At 43.0% G+C, this 27,983-nt stretch overlaps 1 protein-coding gene across 1 annotated transcript; it reads right to left on the minus strand.

The window, feature by feature from the left end:
* LOC124162076 (cyclin-dependent kinase inhibitor 1B-like) lies at positions 1 to 27,696 on the minus strand. Its single transcript, XM_046538432.1, has 2 exons — positions 26,338 to 27,696; positions 1 to 2,467 (listed from the first exon to the last, which is right to left on the minus strand). The coding sequence occupies exons 1-2, from the start codon at positions 26,807 to 26,809 to the stop codon at positions 2,349 to 2,351; spliced, it is 591 nt and encodes a 196-aa protein (XP_046394388.1). The 5' UTR covers positions 26,810 to 27,696; the 3' UTR covers positions 1 to 2,348.
* Between the last annotated feature and the right edge of the window lie 287 nt (positions 27,697 to 27,983).

Below are 27,983 nucleotides of genomic sequence, written 5' to 3' on the forward strand. Positions count from 1 at the left end.
TAATTTACTAACAAGCAGAGGCTTTATTGCCGTTCTCACAACCTCTCATATTTTTTATATTTGTTACCTTTTTTCTACAACAAATGTTTTTACAAATGCTCTTTTCCAAACACACATATACATAATAACTAAGAAACGAAGTTTCACATTACAAAAAAAACACTAGGTTTGAGATCTTCAATACATCACAGCAAATAAAATAAATTTATATTTATAATATATATATTTTTATATATATGAAATAATGAAGGTTACAGGTTACTATGGGGTCTTCTCAATAGTAAAGGACAAGAGAAGCGAGTTTGAAACAGGATTAGGAGATCTTTCAATTGCCTCAAGTGCACCATTTGTTGTAAAACCCGTTTGCAAACTCCTTCAGACGCTTCACTTGAATAAAAATGGGGGATGATAATCAACTTTGTACTTACACGTCTTTGGATTAATTACATAGAAAAAGAAAGCCCCCTTGAAAATATAACTAACAGCCTTGACTATTTCTCTTGAAAAACACGACCAATGGTATAATGAAAAGGTTTAGTTCACACTGTGTATTACCTTTAATTTGTATAACACCTATGAAGTAAATATGTAAGCAGTAACAATCTTTCATGACACCAGAAATAATTGAGATTGAACACAAAAATGTATGCATAACATATCTTTGGAAGATCAACCGAAGCCATCATGGATAACTGAATCCCTACATTATTCATCATTTATTTAAAAAAAGGCTTTGGGATATTCTTACGTTTTCCTCATTACTGTAGTGATAAATAATAATCCAATCCACCACTTAGGTATAACCCACTATGTAAGCTAACCTGGCCATTGAAAAAAATATCTGGACCACCAAATATGCTCCACTCTTAGGCCTACCGATTGCATATAATGCCATACACACCCAACCATAGAATAGTGTGATCAAAAAATAATACGTCTATACACATCATTATTCCCTCTTTCCGTATATTAATGAATTAACTGTTTTAACACTCAGCATTAAATAAAACCATTTCCTTCTCCAAAAACGAATAATGAGAAAATGTGACATTTTAAGGTTCCAAGGGGAATGGAATTATGGGGAAATACTGAGCACTACAACATAGATAGAATGGGATTTTGGCGGGGGTTTATGAACATAGATAAATAACAAAATAGGATGGTTTAAAAGGGTAGGTCAACTAACAGGCGAAAACGCTATGATTTCTACACCACAATAAATAAAATGAGTTGATTGTCTGTGGAAGGTTTTCTTCGCTAAGGATAGATCACAATCCCGCGAGAAAAAAATTTGAGATAAAGTCGAACATTAAAACTCAGTCACCAGAAATTTCTGCGGCACAAAATGCTAACTTCTATTTTGAATTTGAAAGATAACAATGATTTGGTGAAAACATGACGCAGATATGGAGGGGGGGGATTCAAAACCTGGGTAAGTAAAGAACCAGATAGCGCTCTCCAACTTAATGACGAAAATAATAAATACGTACAAGTTTATATACAACAAAACAAAGGCTCGAGAGAGAGATATTTCAGGCACATTATTCCAACCCTCAGGAGACAACAATTTTTTTCTATTTCCTTCCACCAGGAAAAAGGGAGGCAAGGCTGAGGATGAGAAGTTGATAAGGATATTTAAAGGACGGGAAGCATAAACTAGGGAATGATAGGATATGAGGGAGAATTGTGATGATTCTTTTACAGTAACTCGAAAAAAACAAGACCAACTTAAAAAAATAATCCGTATCAAGGCTCAAAAAATATGGTGAAAATAAAAGCGCTGACATTAAAAAAAAACATTGCCAGTCCTCTTTCCATACATGCGCTTTCATCTTCTGAGCACACAAAAAAAAACATTCAAGTCTTTTTTCTTTGCAATAAAAAAGAGATCCATTTGCTTTGTCTTCTCTCCCAACTCCGCGGAAAAGAAAATCGCCATTTTCTTCCGGGAACAAAATAAAACTTGCTTTTATCTCCGTCACCCGGAAATCTTGGATTCTCCGGGCTACCGGATCAGGTGGGAAGGATTTTGAATTTCGCCGAGAGGATCTTGAGAAACGCCTCAGGGCACACAAACAAACAAAACATACACAAGTTGAAAAAAAAACAACTGGGCAAGGCCTACAGGGAGACACTTCACCGAGCTGGGTGAAGGAATGAGTGTTTTTGTCCTTGATAAACTCGATTCAAAGTCTCCCGTAATAAAGTCCACACATGCCCGTGACGGTAGGCCGAGCGAGGAAAGCACGTTGAAGTAAGCGGACGCTGTCCTTTCTCCTGCCCCCCACCCTATTCGGGGGATGTAGAGGTCGCTTCCCCGCCCTCCCGCTGCTCCACCCTTCGCCATTTTAGCTCTTCTGAACTCTCGCCTTCTTGAAGACCGTCTGCTCGGAGGGCGTCGAAGCAGGTGATGCCGGCGAGGAAGACTTCTCCTTGGTCAAGAGGCGCTTGCGCTTCTGGTGGAAATCTGCAGAAAGAGAAAAGAAAAAGAAGAAACTGGTTAGAGACCATTCGCTTGTAAATAAAAATTGCAAATGAACAGATGTGGAAGATAGGGAAAATAAGAGTGTCGCCTCGTTTAAATTCTTGAATGGTCATTTAAATGACAACAATTCCATAAGTTATGTCACAAGGATTTTTAAAATTCCTTAAATATTTATCCAGACATATTCCTAAAATATTTATCCAGATAAAAAAAAATAAACCTCGGTGATGAGATGAAACATCTGCACTCAAATTTATACCTATATGTGCGCTCTCCACTGAAATAGAGCCAGAAAAATAGCTTTCGTGGAACTCTTATGGAACGCATCACAGCGCTTATAGATACGTTGACTCGTGGAACGAGCAGTAAGGAAAGTTGGTTGCCTGTAAAACTTATGTTCTGATTATAACTGCAAAAAAGCTAACTTAATAAATAGAAAAGTTACTTTTGTGCATTAGTTATTTCTTTATGAATCTACTCGGAAAAAACTTATAAAGAAAATTTATATACACGTGCATCGAGGATTAGACAAAGCGAACCGACAGCTGTATTCGGATGAGCTCCATGTAGCCCATGCCGAAAGCGATTCAAAGAACACCGCAAACTTCGAAACAACTTCATTCACTAATTTTCCATGCGCTTACAATAATATCTCGGATACAAGATACAGGTACGATTTAATAAGAATCATATTTCAACCACACAGATTCAAGATATTTCTACCGCTATCCACAAAATGAATGAATAGTACAGTGCGTTCGGATGAAATGGAAAAGATATTAGGAGAGAAGTGCTCCAACTCACAGTTTTGCCCGCTAACCCCCACTTTAACAGATCTTGAAAGACGCAGGAGCCCAGTGCGAGAATGATAGGGGGTGGGGCGCTGAAAGGAGTTGGGGGGAAGAACCGAAAACGGACAACACCTGCTATCCCTGGCCACGCTCCTCGTAAAAATCCCTCCCACCCCCTGCCATACACCATCCGGGATACACACAACTCTCCCGGGGAAAGAGACTGGCGGGCGGAGATAAAAACTCCCCAGGGGTTGAGGATGCAGTTTAAGGGTTTGGGCGACGCTTCGGTTTCTTCTTCTGTTCAACCAGAAGGTGGTAGTCAGAATGAGGGCTGGATTACAGATTTCTTACGAACGCTTTCTACGGCAAGAGGAATTGAAAGACCAAGCGCAAACTCCCAAACAAGGTTTGCAAGAACCAAAATAGTGAATTTATATTGAAGTCCAAATTCCGACATAAAAGCATGCCTGCGAAGTCCAAACGTACCTATATTAACGAAAGAGATCACGCATTAGTGAGAAACTACCGACAAAATAAAGAGAATTGAAGGGACGCAAAGTATTTTTCTCGAAGCAAACTTGTATGAATGCGAAGAAATAAGCTTATTATCGAGGAAATGCAAGACGTTAATTTAATAAAATAAAACCTTTCAGCGGAAAACAAAAACAGGACACCTGATTGCGAGAAATACACATAGAAGAACTGTTCAAAGCATAGGGGCTGGATAATCGGGATGGAAAGACATTATTAAGAATACAAAGAAGCCGACCATTAAAAAAAAAAAAATAGTGGAAGGAAGGGTTTTCTCACATTTGGTCCAAACGACACACAATTCTGAGTCCATTACGGAAATGCCTCCCTACACCACCTGAACCTGGGCAGCTCACGACTTTCATTTACGCTTCGGTTAAAGGCCGTCTTAATTGCCACAGGGACGACCCCGACGCTGCGGAGCCCCCGACCAAATGTGGAGAATGAATAGTGGAATAAAGTGAGCAATCGTTGGTGAGGGAAGCGGGACCCTCAGTAGAGAAGGTATAATCGTCCACAGAGTGAGTGTTCACGCGCAGGCTTTGTGAATTGAACGCAGCTATGAGGACGGACTTTCGGTTTTTAAGTGAGGTGCTGGCACTGAAACACGAACCTAGTGGAGATTGAATTGGATAAGATGAGAGGTTGTGATTGGGACCGAAGGAAAGAAAATCCACACAGCACACACAATGGGAGTACCTTGTACCTACGGATTTAAGGGCTTAAAAAGAAATGTAAAACCACAGCGACGCGTGGAAAATATTAAAGACACAACACGCCAAAATAAGAAATATTCTATATAATTAGAGATGCAATGGACAAATTAGTGAAATAAAACCATACAATTCTAGTTTTTTTCCACGGACCCATTTCTTGCACAGCCTAGCACAACACTCATTGGGATGAAAAGATAGAGCAATTCCTGACTCAATATTTACCACCGGAAATAATTAACAAGCATAAACATATCGGCCGCAGTAAAATCAACGAATGACGAACAATGAGATGGAAACAGTGACGAATGAATGGAAAAGACGACGACCTATAACGAGATTGCTCTAATTTCAATGCAATAGAAATACAATTTATCGGCCGCTTATCCCAGACTAGGACTTCTTCTCCTCTCTGCACAAGGAGCGACAGACACTTCCCTCCAGATGATGTCACTTAATAGAACCTTCAATAAACCACCATATCCCAACAAAATCCCGGCCTCCCAAAGCGAAAACGTAGACCTTCACCTGCACATTACGCCCACCATGACCTCGCACGCAAGATGACCCTTAGATCACTCCGAAGGGTGTCTCCGGTGAAAGACAGGGGAACACGCAGGCAGGTAGGTAGGTAGTCCCCCCTGAGCGCGTCGGTACGTGTTTTAAGACCTTGCAGTGCAGGAAACCCTCACCTACATACAATATGCCTCCCGCCAACCTTAGCCCCAGGAGGAAGGGGGCATCGCCTTGGAACACCTCCGCCCCCGGGGGGATGGTGGCTAGGAACACGTAGACGCGGGGGCAGAGGGAGGAAGAGGGGGAGGGGACCGTCTGGGTAAGAGGCCACAGCTGATGGACCACCTGCTTCCTCTCCTTTTCCCGGTCGAGTGGTGGGGGAGGGTACGGGGGGGGGGGGGGGCAATCTCGGGAGAGGTATACTCTTCAAGAGGGTGCAGGGGGAAGGGGTTTATGAGGTCTGCCAAGGTGGAGTGTGGCAGGGGGTGAGAGTCTTAGGAAAACGCGGGAAATCGGAAGCCTAAATTAAATATTGTTAATTTCTCTCACTAACAACGCCTTAATATGCACGAAAAAGATTTTAAAACTTCATAATCATATCCAGCAGTAAGATTTCTCTTTACTGCCCTCCCATATCACTAAAAGAACCCGCATCACGGACACATCCCATTATAGAATAATTTTGTTTTAGAAATGTTTTGCGATCATCTTCTTGAAGGAGGCAAGGACAGGGCCGGGGCACTTCTCCTCTAGTGAGCGATCGTATTCGCATCCTGTTTTCATTTTCCGCTCGCCCACAACAAGCATCGGAGCGGAGCCGCCCCTGAGCACACCACATCCGCCCGGCCCTGCATCCGCCCCCACTGGACAGATATATTTACTCCCACCTGCTCGCTTCCTCTTCCTCCACAACATCCTTTTGAGGAGGCACAACCTCCACAGCTTCCTTCCTTTCCTCCGCCCCGAACCACCATAGCAATCATCCCCTGCGGAAACCATTTCATCCCCTTCCAGACATCAGAATCTTCCCTCTCCGAATCCTCTAAGAGCCTAGCTTGTCGGTCAGCCTGCAACATAATCTTCCCCGAAAAATATTTTTTTTTTCATTTTCAACTTCCCCATTAATAGCTCACAACGGTGGTTCCAAATTTAACAAGGCAAAGCACAAAGACCCATTTTCTGGATAGAAGCAACGTACTCAGACGGGACTCGAACCCACGGCCTTCGGTTTGGCATACGAAGAAGAAACCCAACCGCCACCGAAACCGTCATTGATATTGCTAGGGAAGAAGATGAGGGAACAAAAGGTAAACGCGGAGGTTTTAGCGTGGATTCCGATGGTTCAAAACCACGTGGTTGGGGCTACAGTTTACCGCCTAGCTGTCGTTTTAACATAGTTGCTGACGCATAAATACGAACCTCGTAGAGATAACATTTGATTAGTTACAAATATAAATTAATTTGTCAAATAATGTAGAAGCCACAGCTCTAATTGCCGCAAAATATACACATGAGAAGTAAGGTGTCTTGATTGGAAAACTTTTTCTTTGGCCACTTCCTTTACTAAGTACAGAAACCTAGTTTTCAGTTAATAATCATCATAATCAGGAGTAAATTTTTATAAAATCGTTTACGCCAGATTACGACGATGACCATTCAAAGAAACCCGGGTCGCTTAACTTAAATAAAAAGAAGAGGTAAAAGTAATCCAACGAGTAAAAACTGAATAAAGTAATATAAATGGAACTGGAACCAGATACATTTAAAAATGAGATGAGAATTTTGTCCACGAGAACTGTTAAGCCCACATTACTGACGATAAGAATTGACCCCTTTTAGAATCCACAACATATGGAAAAATTTGGAAACAATCTCAATTACGGACGAACTACGCAAAATACTGCAGAAAATACTGCAAACTACTCCGCTATAATTACAGAGCGAGGGAAGGTAAAAGGACCCCCACAGAAGCGCCGCCAAAGAACGAGCAAAAGAAAGAGATATAATTGAGTCGACGCAATGGGATTCGGTGGGTCAAGCGACAATAGCCAGCGAACACAAGCGCGAAACCGGATCCGACCCATGGAAGGCTCATGACGGGACACGAATAAAATAGAGCATCATGGGAAGGGAGTATTTCACCGCCCGGAAGGCACGGCGCAGTGCGAAATGATGTCACACGATAGCAGAAAAAAAATTGCCGGTCGGACACAAAAGAAATAAGGGGGCCGCCAGTACGGGATGTACTGAGTCACTTTCCTCAGGATCTGTAGGATGAGTCAGTATAGAAACGGAGATTAAGTCATATCTACCACCACCACATTCACTCCACGAACATGCCACGAAACGTTCCAGGAAAATAGTACCAAGTCGTGGCCTCGAGAAGATATATTCCGCTCGAACGCTATCACGGAGGAAACGGTAAAAGAATAAATACGACCCCGAATGTCTTCCAGGAAATGCATAGGAAATCACCAGATAACGGTTTGGCATCCTTGAAGCGAGAAGTGTTGGGAGACCATATCGCCAGACACAATAAACTTGGGTTGTATACAGCAAATCTGTAACATATGCTGAGTAGTATGCGAGGGATATTAATTCCATGAATGAAGCCGAAGTAATTCTAAAACCAGGGACGACGGAAAAAAGAAGACTAGTAACGTCCTTTGAACAGCCACTCTAAAACAAACAATACAACAGAATGTTTTTAAAATGGCATTTAAAACTCGTACACAATCCATTGTAGGTGATGTTCCCCGATGTATCCCTGAATATAGAATCCATTAAAGACCGTAACGTTTGCGAAGAATGATTATCACCCAAAATGACGACATACACTTGATATTTTCAATGGATAATTCAAAATGTCGAGAATGATGATTTCGTAATCCAGTTGACGTCCAAAATTTTCCGGCCAAGATATTTTCAATGGCTTACAAGATGAGCGGAGGTATACTGCAACCTAAAATATATATGAAAAATAATCCTACGTGTGATTTTACTAACTCCTGGCAACAAATTCCACGACCAACCACCACGCCCCAATACCTTCAGATTTGAGGTATTCGTCGAAGAGAAAAAGATCTAGAAAATGCAAACGACCTCAATGATCTCGAAAAGAGAAGTTCCATGTAAGAATGTTCGCATTCGAGGAAGAAACAGATGAATTGTAACGAAATTAAATGACATTATGAACCATATCCACGCAATATGTGACGACACCACGGATTTGAATCCCAACCGTGTGTTTACCAAAACAAGACGACCACTACGCAACGCGCATCAACTCGGTGTCGTATTTACCACTCTCTCTCTGCTCACTTTGAATACAAGAAAGGATACGCTTGTAGCATTGTTTGGGGGACGCGGAGGGATAGGAATAGCGGCGGGGAAGGGCTTGGAGGTTGGGGGAAGTGCAGGAGGGGTCGCTGACCCCGCAAGGGAAACACGAGACCTGAATTCTCTTTAAATACGATGCTCAGTCCGAGCAAGCTCTTGACGCGGTGACGTCATCCTCGATCTCGTAGCAAACCGAACGTACCGTGAAGCGTACCAAGAGAGGCATCTCGCGTCTCCTTGGCATCGGATGGTACCGTACTTACATCAGCTGAAATTAAGACGCGTACATAGTGAGGAAGAGCTAAGACAAACGGGAGAAAAGAGAAGACTTCTAAAAACCTAAGCAGAAGACGTGGAAATTTCGTTGGCCAAACGAGGCATGGGATCCTGATGAAAAAAATCGTAGAAGAACCGGTGGAAGGGAAGAAGGGCAAGGGATGACCCTGAATGAGATACGAAGGACTGATTATGCAGGACGTGAAAGAAAGTTTCCATGAAAAAGACAAGAAAAGTTTCTATGAAAAGTCTAGCGGAAAAAAACGTTAACGGCGGATAACTAAGAGAAGAGTACTTTCACATAATGGGAGAATCAAGGATATTTTTATGGGGAGTAGGGGGGCACAAAGGCTTAACAGGTCTTCTCGTATTAGAGATAAAAAGCAAAATATCTACTAAAAACGAAAAATAAGGTCAATGGCCACGAAAGAGGTAAGAAGGCACCTTAAACATCAAAACGACAGTGCAATAAATATGAAGACGACTAAAATTTATTGAAAAAAGGCTATTACCGCATGAATAAATATCGTGTTATTACTGAATCCCAGATTAAGATAGGTACATACTACTAGCCGAGTCTAGTGTTCATACAGTGTGTGGACCCTTTCTTCCCGATTCGATCCTCCGTCTTATCGAGTCTTGACATGCTTCACTTCGTTCCCTGAGGTGAGGGGGTCGCTTATAGGAACTCGTTCTCCCCATTCCAAAGGCTACCGTGTTCGCCGAGTGACTCATGCGTGAAGCGTAACCTCTGCTGAGGCTAAGCCGAACGTGATTTCCTGGACTCAACCGTCAGATTGTATTGTGAAGCCGCTTTGTCGACTGATACCCGTGCAGGAGGGAACGTGTCGCGGAGAAGTGACGCTAAATAACAGAAATAGACTTACGATCAAGCTTAGACATGCGGAATGAATATTCCGGCTCTGATAGGAGATAGAAACATATTAATTCCAACATACTACGGAAGATCAGATGACATAAATAAAATAAGAGAGATAGATTGTAGAACAGACAAGATTCCGAATGTCATTTTTTCCACGATCAATAAGAGATTATAACGGCAGCAATAGAACGCGTAAATAGATTGCATGACTTGTAGTGTAGCCTACTAACCTATGTAAAACTTAATTCATGTTTCTTAATTCAATTATTATTTCTAACATCATATAGTAGTATATTTTGTTATTATACGGGACGTTTTTCAAAGTCCCGTATAAGTCCGTAAGTAAGTTTTCGGAGTCCAAATGCATGCTGCATGCTGGTGATTGATCACCCCCTGCCAAACACCCTAGAGGTGGCTCGCAGGGTATTATGTTGATGTAGATGAATCGGGACGGTACGTTACAAACGTGAGAGGTAAGGTTATGGGAAAAAGAGAAAATAAAGAATCTCGAAACGAAAACTACATTGGGGAACATTACGGACTCCGACCTTCGAGAAAAACATTTATGAAAAAAAATCATCACCATTAAACAAATTGCTTCAGCCAACGGTTATTCTCAAAATTTAATAGACAAATTGATTAAAAAAAACAGAGAAGATTGGCTATCGACCAAATGTTTTCGGCGGACGAGGATAAAAAGAAGCAGTGACGTACTTCGATGCACTTTCTCTGAAAATGGCTCAACATTTACCCAAGGATAAATTCCGTATGGCACCTAAACCTTATGCCACTCTAAGGAGACATCGTTAAATGTAAGGATCAGATAGACCAATTGGAGAGGTTTCGAGTATATTCATTGAAATGCAACGATTGCAACGGTGTATACGTGGGACAGACAGGAAGAAGTTTTGAAATCAGGAAGAAATAACATTTAAGTGCTTACAAACATAGAAAAGATTAAAGAAGTAATTTTGCTAAACATTTAATGTGCAACTGCCATAGAAGCGATTTTTAAAATGAATATTTTAAAATTTTGCAATGACCGCCGTGAATTGGACTCTAGGAAGCAGTTAGAAATTTTAAAAAGTATTGAAAGTCAAGACAGTACTCTTATAAATGAATATCTCTGCCCATATTTTTCCCCTATTCTGGCGTTCGTTTTAAAATTCATCAAGTAACGAGGTAACAATAATACGATAAATCATAATTTGCGCCTGAAGATGATGATAATTCATTGAAACCCGGGTCGCGCTCTGATAAAAAGTAAGCGGTGTAAGTAATTGTCTGATATCCAGGAAACTCATTTCTGAAAATTTTGTTATTTGTTGGCTTCTCCCTTTTTCCGATTATTGAATTAATTTTCAACTGCGAAATGAATCCAAATAATTATTCAAGATCGGCCCGCGGCACCAAGAGAGTTAATGGCTCATGAAAGTACCCAATATTCGGCTCTCGGTAGTGGTGGGGTAGAGAAATATAAAAATATCAGACACCGGAGGTGATTGGCTTTAGGGAGGAAACGGAAAGAGGAAGAGGGTGACGCCCTCTTTTGGCAGTGCGTTGACTTTAAGTGCGCGCGGAAATTTAAACAAGCGAAGGCAGGGAAGCGGCGGGCACACCTCCCTCGAGACGTGCCCACGAAAGCCTGTGTCACCGACCGACCGGACGAAGATGCGATATCCTCCAAAACAAATGACCAACGCCGGAAACGCACATACGTGTCCAGAAAAGGGGGTGTGGCAGATGGGGCCGAAGACCCAGCGAAATCGTCAACGGCCGATGACATCAGAACGCACAAGACGAGAACTTTTAAAGACACAGACATCATTTGTGAGAAGAATAAACGTTTGACTTCATTAAAAAGGCGAATGAAATGAAATAAAGAGGCAACTGGACATGACGTTGAAGCAATATGACCGTGTGATCAGGTAGTGTTCCTTCTAGTCTATCACTAGCGTTTGAGGTTTATTGTCCTTAAGCAGTATGAGGTGCATGGAGGTATACTTGAATGGAGATCGAATAATACCATTCGATTGGGCAACATTTTGAAGAAAAACTTTGAAGAGATACGCCGCATACTCACATGAAAGCATAACAAAATTGATACGGCCGGGAAAAAATCTCTACACCCCATAGGTTTACAGGCCAAAAGATGAAGACGGTAAGTAAAAGGGTATAGGGTTTAGTCCTTTCCAAGCAAATTAGTGAGATGAATTATTCACGTGATACATGTTTATAAAATTAACAACGAGAATTGTGTCAATCACGGATCGCGAAACAAAAAATGCTCGAAAAATCCGTTTCACTTGCCGAATGGCCACTCTCAGCCAACCAGCGAACACGCTAAGAACCTGAGTCGTGGCAAGGCGGGAGACGGAGTGAAATTGATAGCTAAGAGAGTCGGGTTTGGATCAGATTCATGAGACGAGGGGAACGCACGGTCAAGAGGCGGTGAGACCAGTAAGGGGGAACGGCCGGCCGAGACTTCAGCGGCAACAGAGGGCGCTAAACCCGGAACACAACCAGCTAAGACGCACCTTGCCCCTTACATAAACACCAGAAAGGCGTACAAAGATGGGAAAGAGGAAAGCGGATGCAGGAATCACAGCGAAGTGCGATGATGATCCATCAATTCATCTTTTTATATTATTAAGACGGAAACTGAGCATCTCGATTTCGAAAATTACGGAAGTTAGACCGACAAGAAATTGAATAACGGGTAAATCCAGTAATAATGATCAAAACACGTAAATTAAAAATAAATAAATGTAAAAATATATCGCCGAGGAAATAAACAGGAAATTCGCCATAAAACAATTGGTGCTTTATGTACGAACGAAACGATGCGAATTACTATTCAAAATAGTGTGAAATACAAACGACATCGCGGTTACCCAATTTGCTAAAAAGCCATGAGTGTCCGCGTAGACAAGAAGTTAAGAGATAATAGAAAATCCAAGGGTAAACGAATATCGATTAATGGTTGTCGCGATCATAAAATAACTCCAAAGTAAGCGACTCTCCGCAAAAAAAATTACGGGGTGTGATGGAAAAATACCACGCAAAGGCAAAAATTCTTAACGAATGCACAGCAAAACTCGTGTAACCATATGCGTAACGTAACTGTAAGTAAACGTAACGTAAGCGAAAGCACTCGAGAGAGTGGGCGAGGGGCAGTAATGGACCCGAAGCGACGGAAGCGCTGACAAGGCGAAACAAGCAGAGTGACGGTCCGAGCCATTAACAGAATACTTGATGGCCACACTCGCTCATGGAGTCACGGAAGTCACGACACGGCGCCAATGGGCGAGGCGACGTGCCTATCATGTCAACACAACGCGAGAGCGATTATTAATTTTTAATTAACGCCGAGCGGAAACGGGGAGGTGAACACGGCAATGACCGCAGGAACGAACCATCCCATTAGGGAATAAGCGGAGAAGAATTTGAAAATGAGGTGGGTAAGGATAAAAACTCACTATTAAGCCTATTGACTAAGCATGGTTATTTATGTACGTTTACTTGTTACATTCGTTGAATACCCCGGTGTAAAATGGCCAATAAAAGCTGTATGCGGTGGTTTGAGAATAAAATTAAAATAAAAATAAAATTAAGGTTGATACACTACAAAGTTACAAATGAGTTAATAATAATCATTGTACCAAGTATTGACGATAAGATGGGCCCTCAAGCTAACAATGTTACTATTTCATCCCTTGGTGACAAGTCAAGTTCACGCCCCTCATAAAGGCTTGTGAGATGCAATTTCAGGCGTACCCCTTGCAAATGATTTTCCCACCAGAAAAATAATTCCACATCGGACCGAACTTTATTTCTTGATTTGGTATAATTAGATCTTTATGAATGTAACGATTTAACGTGCTACAGAGGTGCAAAAATACTTCAATACTTAAAAGAAATTCTTACACAGAACTCACCACCTTAGGACACAAACATGAATTTCTTAGGCAACATCCCAGAGCAAAAATATGCCTATTTGGCGTTTAGGAAAATGGCAACTTTCCATTCCACATAAAAACAAGAGGTGTAAAAGATAATTAGAAGCTACGGTAGAATTAACTATAACCCGTTTAACTCCAAGACGACATCACAAAGGGATCCAAGGAAGAACATTGATGAAGCAATAGCTACTATGGAAAGACGTCGAAGCAAAACAAAGAGCAACTCAGGTCATTGAACGGTATGAGAACCGTTAATGCTAGTACACCTTTTCCACCAACCAAGATGACGAGAGTACCAACTTAGCGCCAGACAGTCTTATGGCGGGCACCGTTATGAGAATCGCCGTCACCTCCCGGAAGATCAAGCGAGTTCGCGCCGCCTCGCTTCAAGCCTGCCCGTTCGCTTCGGTGCCAAAGGATTAATGAACTAGAATCCGAGTTCCAGCAACTAGAATACCAGCTAGAGGACGTGAGGGATGACTCTTAATTCCTACGATATACAGGAAGCTGAAAGATATGGCAAAAATTTCCATAATTCTATAAACCTCAATTGTAATTCATTAAGTGGAAAAGAGTTCAATGAAGTTTCGATCAAGTTAAGCACACAAAAAAATTCATGCTATATCGATTGGAGACGTCGGGTTTACAAAAAACTGAAGTCGCAATACATTAAAAAAGGTAAACCTCTAACAAAGGAAATGATGACATACACGGAAATGAGGATTCAAATAGCATGAAAAAAGCTGCAAAAAACTGACAAACTGCATAATTTATCACATACGAGAATAAAAGTAAATTTTCCGTTGCAACCATTACATCGAAATTAAAAGTACGAAAATGCACCCAAAAGCAATTGAATATCGCTGTGAAAATGATACTTCCTCCACAATGCAACTTGGTATCATTCGAATACACGAACGTAGTCACATGATGGGTAAACCGATGCCTCAATGAATACTACGAAACGTGGCCGAACAAATGAAAAACGCTCCCTGAACCCATAATATCAATGCGTTTGCCCCCCCCCCCCTAGAAGCAAAAATCGGGATAGTATTCAAGCAAAATCAGTACTGAATTGAAAAGAAAGCATTCAACAAATTTTCTTTAAACCCACGGAAAATGATATGTATTATTAGTTTAAGATATGTAACTGAAATAAGACTAAGGTTTTCAAGGAATTAATCTCATAGACTAATGTCACAACGTGGTTTGCCCCCGCCTAAACTATGGCTTGTCACCCCTAGACCGTGGCTTGCTCCCCCTCCTAGTTATGATCCTGGGTACGCCCTCGTTCTAGGCAATGAATGCCTACTTCGAGAAACCATTCTGTAAGAGAGTGGAGGAGAATAAAACGATGGAGAAGAAGTTATAACGCGAAGAGGGACATGGGCCGGGTTCTAGAGGATGGAGGAAATTTTCGGGCAAAAGGTGAGCGAGAGGGTGGGGAGAAGGGGGGGATGAGGGCAGATTCGGGGGTGGAAGAGGGGCGGGGGGGGGGGGGGGGGAGGAGAGCTTCGCACGCGGGTTGAACGACTCTCTGAGCTTTGGTTGAGTGACCTCTTCCACGAGAACGGAAGGAGGGACGCGGAGGAGGAAAAGCGACGCTCTCCCATCCACCGCCTCCCCAACCGAAACAAACCTCCACAACCCAAGAAACCTCTCTCCACTACTCCATTTACCATTCCCACATAACCCACGCATAGTCAAGTCGCCCCACGCGGCAAAGATCCCATCACAACACCCACCCAACGGAGAATAACAATCGCAAAGACAGGCAAAAACAATGAAACTCAGAAACACTCAAGGTAAGGGTAAGACACTGAATTTTAACAGCGAGGTCGAAAGGCGATAATAAAACGTGCTATGGAGAGAAAAAACAATATTTGTGAGCCGAGAAAAACATTATCGTTCAAAAAAGGAAACAAATAAAACATTCGGCCAGGAAATCTACCATACCGACTTCAGAGGCAAACTTTCGAAAAGCCGCGTCCAAATAATTACGAGAGTTGAGATTACATAATTTCACACTATCATGCAGCGAACGTCGCAAAGTTATTCGTACTGAACTGACGAAGGAGCGAGCTAATACTAAAAGAGATAAACGGAGGTTGGAAATAAAAAAAGACCTTGCAAATCTTCGCCCCAAAATGGACGAGCAAGATTGTTCCCATAGCCTCACACGTCCAAGAAGTTAAGGGAGACCCACCTCGTTGAGATAAATGCGGATTAGCAACTTAAAATAAAGTTGGCGAAATAAATACATGAATTTCAAAATTTTCGCTAGAAAAACACGTGAAAACTCTGTTCGAAGTAATTGACGCACACCAGCGGAGACAAGAGCCCAAAAAACGAGTGAATCCGTCAGACGGAGTCGAGCAAAGTGGAATGATTGCGTCACCGGATCATTGGATCCAAGGCACACGTGCAGCGACAGGACTAAAGACGAAACCTGAGACGAGAGGAAACAAAAGACGGGAGCAGGCCGAAAGCGGATGCCAACGCATGGCACGTGCGCTGTGTAAACCAAAACCTTAACAGGGCGAGTTCCTCCGAAAGGCCACCCTAGGGCTTCGACGAGAACTGAGATCCCAATAAAATGCCATCGAACCACTTCGAAATAGACGCACAATCGGTCAAATGGAGTCGATGCGAAAATATCTGAATGGCCGAAGGTGTGGAACCACAATTGGCAGCTAATATCCATTCTATGAAATAGGAAAATAGATAACCTACAGAAAGCCGAGCGCATTATTTACAATAGCATTTTTAATACGAACCACCAAAAATCAACACGAGATGAACGACAAAGTGCCGGACATGGTTGGTGAGGCGAGGGAGCTTCTTGATGAGATACGGAGAAGATAGAAGGTATAGATGGTACTGAACGGGGTGGGGATGCCGAAAACAGTGTTAGAGGGTAGGACTGTTGGGATAAAGGAGAGAAAGGAAAAGAAAATAATTTTAGGTATAATGAAAGGCACTGAGCCTTTAAGCGTGAATTCAAAAGGAGATACAGCCGGAATATTTCTTAAATACTCCAGGGAAACCATCCCTAATCGGCAGAGTAAGTACTTTAATAAATAAATCCAGATGAAGAATTTTGATTTACTACAAAACCATTCAGACACCGAAGGAAAAATAACTAACTCTGATACACAAAACAAAACGGAAAAGAACGCAAGAGGGATGGCCTTCACATTAGCAGACAATGTACGTCAGAGCAAGCATATCAACACCCTTCAACCGAAAATTCTCGGAATCAGAACCCACGCAGGCACCCAACGCATAGCCATCGCCTACTTTTAAAGAGCAAAGCACCCCTAAGGAGCGGACACTCATACAAGCAGCGGCAGGATGGGGGTGGAGGCATTGCATTATTCATGGAATACGCGAGGGAGCATGGCATAAGAAGGGAATCACTCGAGGACACGCCGACCCAACCGAGTCCAGAAACATCTCGACTCCGTTCCCACAGTGCAGAGTGGTACATTGGGGGGGGGGTTATAACGAAGGCAAATTGAATCTTTATGCTGACACGAGAGGGTTATATACCTCTCTCTCTAAGGGTGAAAACAAAAAGAAAGGGCATAAAGCTGCTTCCGTAAGCCACAAACACTCCTACACTCCCACGGAGATGATGCATGACCTCAGGTGATGAAATGGAGGGAAGAAATCAGTTTGTACCTTTCACACACACGGATGTGTGCGCGCGAAAGCGATATCCATGTCCAGACGAATAAGCGTGGAAGCCAACCCACAATGGGCTCGATCACTGAGACCCGAAATTGACAGCATCATTGTTCGGTAGCTAATGGGAATCATAACTAAGAAGAAAATAGACTTCCACATACAGTTATTATCTCACAACAAATAGCTCGGTAAGGAATATTTAATGGAGGAAAGAAATATTGGTTATAGAAAGAAACGTCAACGCCTGAAATCATAACATCAACTGATCTAGACTTCCTTGCAAATTGCAATCGAAGTAACAGCCAAAATCCAAAAATTTCATACCTCCCTTGAAAATATATCTGGATCTACAACTCTTAAAACCGAAGAAGTAACAAAACTTGGTGCAAACATGTTGATTGATAACATATTCCAATGCCACCTTTTCCAAAGGAATAAATCTATCACGTCATCAAAGAGGTTGTGAGTTTATACGTCACTGGCCACAAGCTTTTTCCGTTACACACTGCGATAAAGGGCGCCACCTCCGCTCCGGTTTGAAAAAACAGCGAGAACCAACCGCCCCACGGCTGCTGATAACAAGGCTTTACGCGAGAGAAAGACAGATAGCGAGAGAGAGAGAAAAACATAGTATATGCCTTCCGACAACGTCACGATCCACTCCCTACAGAAAATGCGTACTATGCGAGGCGCTACGCTACACGATGACGCGGAAAACTATTCACTAGTAAGACCAAACTTTCGAGAATGGGACAAGAAAATACCTAGCGATTCAAAAAATATACTCACAACATAAAAACATACTCCCCTTGCTGCTAGGTTGTGACTTCGTTCCTTATCAATGCATCCTTTGCTTTTGCAAAAAAAATGATAAGTATAACACGCCAACAACACTTCCTATTTCAACGGAGAGCCAAACAGTGACCAAACTAACACAGTTCTCATGGGAATACCATGCTTGCATTGACGTTATCGAGGGGTTAGGTGGAAGAGGGGACTTTTTAGTCTCAACCTCGCCCGAATAAAGGCATATCATTATTATTATCATTATTACACGATGAAAACATGGCTTGGAGGAATTCGTCTAAAGAGCAAGGGATACGCATCAAATCCTGAATCACTGGATCAGCTCACTAAACGTAAGATAGATGAGAGAAAGAGAAAATAGCGTTTCAAATACGTGCTAATATGCCAGCAAGTAATGTATTACATTAAATCCACTCAAATATCGATGCCACATGTGATTCTGTCACCGAATGTTCACACTAAATTAATTTACCAATAAAGCCTCAATGGGAGGGAAGGCAGCTAACCACCTCGACCGTGAAAGAAACATAAAAAATGGAATAAAAAAACGAAAACCACGTCGCGGATACTCCTCGACTCCCTCACGAGGAAAAGAAGCTAGGAAAAACTTCCACAACTCTGTGAGGTGTCGCCGCCCTAGCGGCCACCGAGAGAACTACCCCGATCGCCGCAACCTCCCCTTCCCCTACCGCCCGACATACACGAGAGAGAGATACTAGTAGCAGGAGCAAGCAACCCTCGGCGCGGGCCGCGCGCGCAAGCCGTTAAAAAAAATATATATCCATCCACCCACCCAACCCACACTCCCGACACTAAAACCGCCCCCGACGTACCCCCCCCCCCCCCCCAACAAGAAGGGAGTAGTGGAAAGATAAAAAAGTGGAGGGGGGCAAGGAGCTTTAAAGCGAGGAGAGAGAGCGCAAGGTTTGAGGAAGGCGGGACCGTGGTTGGGTGGGTGGGAGGGAGAGGGAGGCGGGTAGGTGGGGGAGGGGGGTTGGTAACACGTGATACAACGACATGGAGTGACTGGGGGAGGGAGGGTGAATATGAAGAGGAAGATACCATTTCGATGGATGGAAAGGGGGAGTAGGGTATGCAACGCAGACTTTGAAAGAGAACGGAAAGATTGGTACGAACCTGACGCGGCACTACCAATTGAAACGAGAAAAAAATCACGATCCCTAACACATGATAAAATTATGTACAAAAATACTTTTAAAAAAACTATTTCAAACACTGGCAATACTATATCATTCACTCTTCAACGTAGCATTAAAAAAACTGTTCATCAAATTTTGCGCTCAAATCATCCACGAATCGAAGGCGAAATTCATTTCCTGCACGACCTACAAAGAGTGATGAACCATTTCGATCATTATACTAAGCCTACCACTAAATTGAAAATGATGTTGTAACAAGTTATAGATGTCTTGAAACCGATTATTAAATATCCTCATACAGGCTCCGAAAGATAGTCAGCTTATTAAATACCCACTTGTCTGTTTCCACACTCAAGCACAAGTTGGTCGGCGAAAATAAAGGAGTGAGGAAACAAACTAGTGTTTTTAGTAAGCTGAAAGATTCCCACCGTATCACTGTATCTTTTAACCACAAGGTAGCTTGAATTCAAGGCAAATGGCATCATTATATAAGAGACCCTACCACCCTTTACTATTGTTAAGGTCGTTCATACACTAAAAAAATAAGTATTCACGGTTATCTGTATGTCACGGAAAACTACTCATCCATCGCACTTTTGCTCCTCCTTCGGGATGATACCGCACGGAGAGTAGTGGCTTTCTCCGTTTAAATGCCGTAGACATCCCAGGCAGCATCCCTCGCCTCCATTATCTCCGTGTCGACCTCGAGGTAATGCAAACTGACAAAAAATGCGCCTACGGAGAGATAACAAAAAGCTAGGCCCAACCAGCCACACCATCGCTCCTCCGAGAGTATGCTCCGAAGTCTTGGAACGTCACTCCGAAGTTGGAGTAAGTAGTTGGATTTGTAAAGGAATGGAAACAGAATTGAAAAATAAATAGGCTAACAATAAGGATACGCGGGAACATACAGAAATCAATCAATTTAAATTGCAACAAAGCCATTAGGTACGCAGAAAAGTCTAATTGCCACCACGGAAGGGAAAAGTAAAGTCAGATATGAAAAAGAAAAAATGGAAATCGTCACTAGTTAATGAAAATTACCTCAAAATAAGAAAAGAAATTTCACCCATAATATTAAAACCCTAAGATTGGCATAATACCATAGGCCAATATATCACCCCTTTCCAATAATCAATAAGCCATGCGTATGACATGAGATAGTTATCACCAGCAACAGAAGCGTTTAACAATCTGTTTCCAACAAAGAAAATAAGCAAAGGAAAAATTAAGCATGAGAAGGCAAGAAAATCACAAAATGCATTGTATCAAGTCATCGGAGTAACGAGGATGACAACGAAATAAATATTAGCGACGCACAGATCACAAAATATCTTGACCGGCCAAAAATCAGCATCGATGTTGGATACGGAAGAGCGCAAAATCTCGCGGGATACTAAAAAAAACATGACTACGGTAACTATGAAGACAAAAAATGACTAAACAGACGCAGAAAAGACAAATCAGAAAAAAAACAAACCAACTCATTGCGGGAAGGAAAAAACGGTTGAAAAAAGACATGGTCGAGGTTTGTTTGGCTTAGGGGGCAATAAAGACAAGGGTTGTGTGCAATAGTACGTGACTACGAGCGAGGAAGGCGAATGGGGAGGATACGGCGGTAGACAAGGTCGACTCAAGGACACTAATTTTTAAATGGGCGGTTGGGAGGGAAGTGACAAAAGAGAATAGCGACCTGATGTCACGCTAAGGGGATGCACAGACGAAGAAATGCACGCGCAGAGCTCGTCAAGGGCGCCGCCATTAAAAAAAACAGTGCACTCAACGAGCAAAAAATGAAACCAAGCCGTGTGCCTCGTAGTAAGCCACTAGGGGTAACTTCCAATCTTTCTGATAATGGTTTAAATCATAGACACATTATAACGAATACGACGAGACCTACCGGGAAGAAATTATTTCACGCAAGCAAACAAAACGTGACATTGTTGCGAAAAGTCTCGGGAGAATAAGGAAATAAGCTTTGATTCGATAATATCCACAGCCGTAAAAAAATACCAGTCCGTTAAAATCTCGGTGGGCAAATTATTAAAGGAAACAACTGTCTTAAAGTTTGAAATCAAATGGGCATCCTTTTCACATGACCGGCTACCATAAATGAAATGATTGAAAAAACATAATGAGGAAACCCTCCAAAATAGTAGAAGATAAGTATGCGTCAATAGCGAAACGAGTGCCCATAAGGAAAAATGAACACTCAAAGAAATTAATGCAAAACTGTTATGCATAGCAGGAGCAAAAATTAGTCTACTACATTGCATTCAAGTATATTTTATATCACAAGGTGAAAAGTTGATTATGATCGTCACGAAAATATCATTTCCATCCCGCATCAAACAATCGTTTCAAACGCCACAAAATGTTAAAGTACCCCAATAACCACGCAATTGAAACTGGATATATAAAGAAATATAAGGCATTCAAAAAAATGGTCCCTCTGTCAGCTCTCAAGAGGGGCTAATGAATTCAAATTCGACGGCACTGGGAATCGACTTGGAACGACCTTCAGCGAGCCCGCCAGACGCAGGGAAGACGGCCATTGTCCTCAGTTACTACCACCACCACCACTACTGCTCTGTCTTTAGGCCCAACGAAGGTTGTGATTACCTGGGAGTAAAGTATCACCAACAATACAACTCTCAATAATGAAAATAAAACGGCTGGAAAAGTGACCACATGCCAACAAATAAAACGAGGAATGAGAGCTGCCCAAAAGAACGTTAAAACTGCAACAATGAGTTATTAGGGGTAAATGGGTACATATTCACTGTGGAAAAGGATTAAGCTACATCATCCAACAATGATCCCCCAAATGAAAAAAATACGAGGTACACGTGAAATTCCCCCGTAATTATTTACGTTCATACGCCACATTTTTAATTGCATAATTTCTTTAAACATTAGCCCCGTTTGAAAAAACACTGAATGGTCATTTCAAAACTAACATATAACAAGGTTTTACTCAACACTCAAGATAATGCATAATTTTAACCTCGTACATGAAACGGATCGGTGCTAGCTTGGAGAACTAACCATCTGCTCGTCTTATCCGTGGAGTGCACACTTGGGTATTGCTTACCGCCCTCAGGTGACTGGTAACCTCGCGCTAAACACTTCAGAGATCGCGATTATTACAACCACTTAACGTAAACAGAACAAATGAAAGGTGAACTGAAAATCTAGCCGAGACCGTCGACTGAAACCCAAAAGCAAACGCCATAAGGTTCAATATTACGTCTCCAACGTGTATTGAAACAAGTAGATGACGATAAGGGATCGTTGCTAGGGGCGACGTAGATACTAACCGTGAGGAAAAAGTGGCACGCGCTGGAAAAGGCGTGCGGTGCGAATAACAATAACAAAAGAAGAAGCACGCCTCGAACACGCGACGCATCCGCCGGGACAGGTCGAGACAAGTACGGGGCGAGAGAAAAAAATGTGCGAAAATAAATAAAAAAGGACTTCTGGAAGAAACCGCGGAAGTAAGGAGGCTGATAGGAATATACGACGCCATACTACGGTGGAGGGAGAAGGAAATATTGGAACTGATTGAGAAACAAAGAGATTTAAAATCCCTATATTTTCTGCATATTACGGATACCAACGGTGACACGAACAGTAAAACAATTGGCATCAAATCGCAAGGACCTACCGTGGATTTGCCAGAGGAATTACTAACCGTTGGCAAATTTTGCCCTTGCCCGGATGTGTACGGGAAACGAAGGATATCTCCCACGTCGTCAGAGAAAAATATCTTTCGCTTTGCCCTACGCTCCTGTAAAAATCATCATCAAATAGAAAGAATGAAGCGAAAATGGTCGAGAAAGACCTACACTTCCCAGGGAAAAGTTGCAGGATCAGAAGAGCGTTCGGTCGTAAGGAGACGAGTACCTCCAGCGGGTAGTGAGTCACGGGCGGAGGCTAAGTGGGGTGACTTCGGCGACCTCCCCAGGGCCAAGGGTCGAATGGGCGAGGCGAAACTGAGCAAGGGGGGGACAGGGGGGATGGAGAAAGAACACCTGCGCTTCCCAGACCGCGAAAATTAAAGGGATGGGAGAAGCAGTACAGAAAATCGACAGCCCAATGGTAAAGCTTCCATCAATACAACCCACTACCCTCAACTAACTATCCATCGATCGAAACCATATCAAGACGCGGTTACGAGCGGAAAATAGCTCATGAAATGAATCGGCTGGAATATCACAACGGAAATCATTAATAATTGAAAATGTAGGCAATCCATGGACAAAGCTGGTCGAAGAGTAAATGAAATAAAATAACTATGTTTAATTCCACACTTTATCTTAAATCTATAGATAAATAGTTATAATATTTCATTTAACATGAAGCAATTCCACAAAGTAACGCCTGAGACCGTGTCTTATACTGGTCGAAGACATCGACTGTTGACTGACAAAAATAATGGGGCATCCCGCGAAAAATGCAACAACCAAATAGGGTCACAAAATGCACCATGGGTAATGCACCGAAAAAACTCGTAGACAATAAGGATTGGGGGAACATAACCTTAATAAGAATGAATGCGGTAAAAGAATCGGGTACACAGGAATAATGTTTTTGTAAATGAAGATCGTTCCCCGAAAGAGAACAAGTACCCCGGCAGAAAAATGCAGCGATGACGATGGTAAAACGAGACGAAATATCTGGCTAGAAGCAGGCCACCAGCTAGTCAGCAACTACTAGGGGAGATATTCACCCACGCCACGCGAGCAAGCGGCAGGAGCATCATAGTGGTGTTGGGAAAGGCAACAGATGCTGCAACCCCGGAGCAGACACGGCGTAAGGCTTTTAATAGAACAGGGCGATGGATCATCAATGACGATCGCGGACAATAGAACCAAGGGAGTAGACGTGGGAACCTATCTCGACTGCAAATAGAGTAGGGGGTTGTGTGGAGGTAACCTAGGCGACGGCGTACCCTACGTTGCATCCATACAATACAAGGCAGGGATTTATAAAGCGTGGGGTGAAAACCGTTTGCTGTGAACCCACCCTCGCTGATGCGCAAGGAACATATGGCCACCGTAGGCCACCATCAGGCATGATGCCCCAACGCTTTGAAATACGTATAAACCTCCGTACATACCTTCTGAAATCTGTACTTTGCAGTAAAACACATATTGCTAGTTAAATAATTACGCCGATACGATAAACGCTCAAAATGAAGATGCTTAAGGAGAAATGAAACATAAATTTAAATTCAAAGGCAAAAACGCCACAATAATATTAAAAAATTATATTCGTAAGAGCCCATATGCAATTACTAAATAGCCATTGAACTCTGAAAAATTTCCGGTAGAATTCAGTTGTAAAAAGCAATGACATTATACAATATTTATTTACAACCCCAATGCAAAAGAACACGGTAAATGCGTTTGATCGGAAACGGTCAATTGCAAAAAGGGTTTTAACGTTGTTGATGTGATATCAAAGCCGAGCCGCTGAAGAAGTCATGAAATTGATCGAAAGGCGAACTTCAAAGGTAATAAGTGTGACAACCGGATGCTCAACCTATAATAACTACCCACACAACAACAACGAACTCTACAACACAATCAGGCACAGCAGACACCTTCGTGCATGCACGGGTTGAAGTAAAATGCATTACCCTTACTACAATTACGTAAAAAACCTAACTCAATGGAGTTTTCAAACGCTGACGTAAGGACATGGGCGCGAGGGCAACCGCCTCCAGGTTTTTGTAACTCAGCAGGCACCACCCTCGGTTTAAAAACCACAAAGTCAGTCCTCCCCGGAGCAATTTAAACACACGAAAAAACGCCCCTCAAACTCATCCCCGACCCTCACAAATACAGAACAGAATGGCCCCATACAGAAACAAGCTGCATCAAAAACCAATAAACCCACCCAACACAACTTTTTTTCGAGTATTTTCTAAGTAAATTTATAGATTTAAATTTAGATTAAATTTTTAGAGTACTATCTAAGCGGGTTACGAGGTAAACCATTGCTCTCCTTACACTTCGTTTCCACAAAGGTATGATATAATATATATAATCCAAAATCAAGTCTAAAACAATAAAATTCATATTTCACATACGATTATATACGAAATGAACGAAAACGAGGTATGACATATCAAACGCGGACGGATGAAAAAAACGCACTCTTTGGGAATGATTGAACAATAAACTGGGAACTGACAACTAAATGGATTCGATCCTTGGGTCATTCCATTTCGAAGCAACACAGAAAAGTAGAAGGCCATCCTTCCCAAACGCATTGCCATCACCAGTGGGACTAAAGCCATTGACAGAGACTGAATCCTCAGTAAAGAATGAGAAGACGTGTTAGTGTTTCTGGCCCCTTCTAATGCCTACTTTTAACCGTCACACGGCGGATCCCACGAGCACAACGGCTGTTCATCATCCAGGCAGAAAAACAAAGCAGAGCATCAGGCGATACGGCGCCGCCAAGTCCACGCCTGGGGAAAACGTCTACACGCGGTAGAAATGACCACAAAAACAAACAAACGGCTCGCCACGAAAGGGTGTACGCTAGCAGTTAACCAGAGGAAATAGTATTTACGAACAGACACGTGCACCAGTTTATTCTCGATTGATACGAACACTGCGCTCACGGTTATTACCCTTACCCATTATCAAAAGCTACAAAGCGGTTTCCGACACACCTGAATGTTGATACAAATTCCACTAACGCACACTCTATCTCCAAGTTCCAATACAAACAGTGCAAAAATAAATACCAGGGGAGGCATCCTCCTAACAGGGCTGTTTTCGCAGGCCGAAATGGCACCTAAAATACGTAGACTTCCTGCATGATATCTAAGCATAAACCATTTTTCAAAAATACAAGGATGAATGAACAATTACGAGATATAATATCATGTAAAGAGTACAAGGGAGGACTAGATATGACTATTATAGCTCAAAAATATGTTATACAGTTTCACCAGCGTTAAAATGAAGGGGAAAACAAATTCGATGGCAATAAAAGGCAGAAAAATATGTTGGAAGTATGCGGTTGTTTGGAGACTCACGCGCAGAATATCAGTATTATTTGGCCATATTATAAAGAATAAAATTTCAAAAATACAGACTGATTACTAAAACAATGAGGCGACACTAAAGAGAAAGAGGAAAAGCATGGAGGAAGATACTCACCAGTGATACGGGACTGTTTCATCGCCGCCGTGCTGCTCTCCAAGGGACGCGAGGACGCCTTGACCGTGGTGGTCGCCGCCTGGGCCGAGGACGAACCGGACGCCGCCGAACTCGCCCCGACGACCGTCGTCGTCGTGGCTTCGTCCGCCGCCGTGTGCGCGTGGATGTACGGCATGCCCCTGAGCTCGTAAGGGGCGGGCACCACCGTGGCTACGTCCCACTCGTAACGTCCACCATCGCCGCTCGTCGGCCTCTCCGCCAGAAAGTCGAAGTTGTACTTCTTGGAGTCCCTCTTGGCCTGCTCCGCCAACTCCGTCTCCAGGGCCCTCTTCACCTCCTCGTGGTCCACGGGCCCGAACAGGTTGGCCCTTATCCTGGACCGCCTGTCGCCGCTGAATCCATCAACGCCGACACCACGCATGGCGCCTCTCATCTCGAACAGTGGGAACGCGTTGAAAACACGGGCGCTCATCGCGTTCGAAAAATTGTCTCAAAAAACTTCCGTTCCCTCCTGCCAAACAAACACAAAACACGCGCCGGGGTTTTAAGCTTACCCGCAAAGCACGCTGTCGCGATATCCCAATAAGTGTACTTCCCAACTCCTCTCACAGTTTGGTGGGTAAAGCCGAGAGACGTAAGACAGTCCACAAGAGTTTGTCGAAATCAAAACAGGCCGTAAGCCGAGACGGACACACCTCGCAGTCCACCGTACGCAGAGTAGGCGTAACTGTTCGATGTGAATATGAGATCGAAGTCGCGAACCACGCCGTCCAGTATTTAGGCACTGAGAAGACGCAGCGGGACTAAACTTAATAAGGCCTTCAGCAAGTGACCGTAAACAAAACGGGAAAACAACAAATCTAGAAAACGGGCGAAGTGTCTACTCGAACAACTGTCAGACGGAGAAGTAAGCTGAACGTAGAAAATTATTCACATACGATAAATATATGTGAACTAATTATTTTAAAACTTATTCACTCTCAAACTATGAGAGATACGAAGAACGTGCACGGGAACACTAGAGTAACCCGGGCGAAGAGTTCAAGTCCGCCGCACTAGGATGTCAAAAAAGACGTGTTCCGCCGAAGAAGAATATTATTTCCTCACGAAACTGGGGAAAAATCGGCTGCGATTAATGTCCGCGTTTCGAAATCCAAACGCCATACAAGGTGGTAGTATCCAGAGGAACGACCGTCAGCGGGGCTTCCCGAATGATATAATCCAACACGGTTGCAGCACACTTCACTCGTCCTTAGAAGACAGAAGAAGGTACGAGCGACAGCGACTCCTCTTCGAAACACAACCTTCTCCGCCGGACACCCGCGCCGCACTGCCCAAGCCGAAAAGTTTCCAACAGCCACGCCAACACAAGCATCGAAAACCCAAAACGCCTTCCCCTCCATCCACCTTCCCCTCCCGCGACGATCCCCCATCCTCCAACGCCCCTCCCCGTCAACCACCCTACCGCGGTTTCGCTTCCCCTCCACACTCAGTCGCCCTCCCCTCCTCCGCCGAGTTCTCTCTGTCAACGACTACGCCCTCCCCTCCGCTCCCCGTTCCGCTAATTCACTTCCCCTCACTCGCTTGCCTTCCTATCTCCGCTTCCATAGCCTCTCTCTCCCCCTCACAAGGCGACATGATTTGAA

Source organism: Ischnura elegans, chromosome 7 (assembly GCF_921293095.1).
Source record: "Ischnura elegans chromosome 7, ioIscEleg1.1, whole genome shotgun sequence".
Taxonomy (NCBI): Eukaryota; Metazoa; Arthropoda; class Insecta; order Odonata; family Coenagrionidae; genus Ischnura; species Ischnura elegans.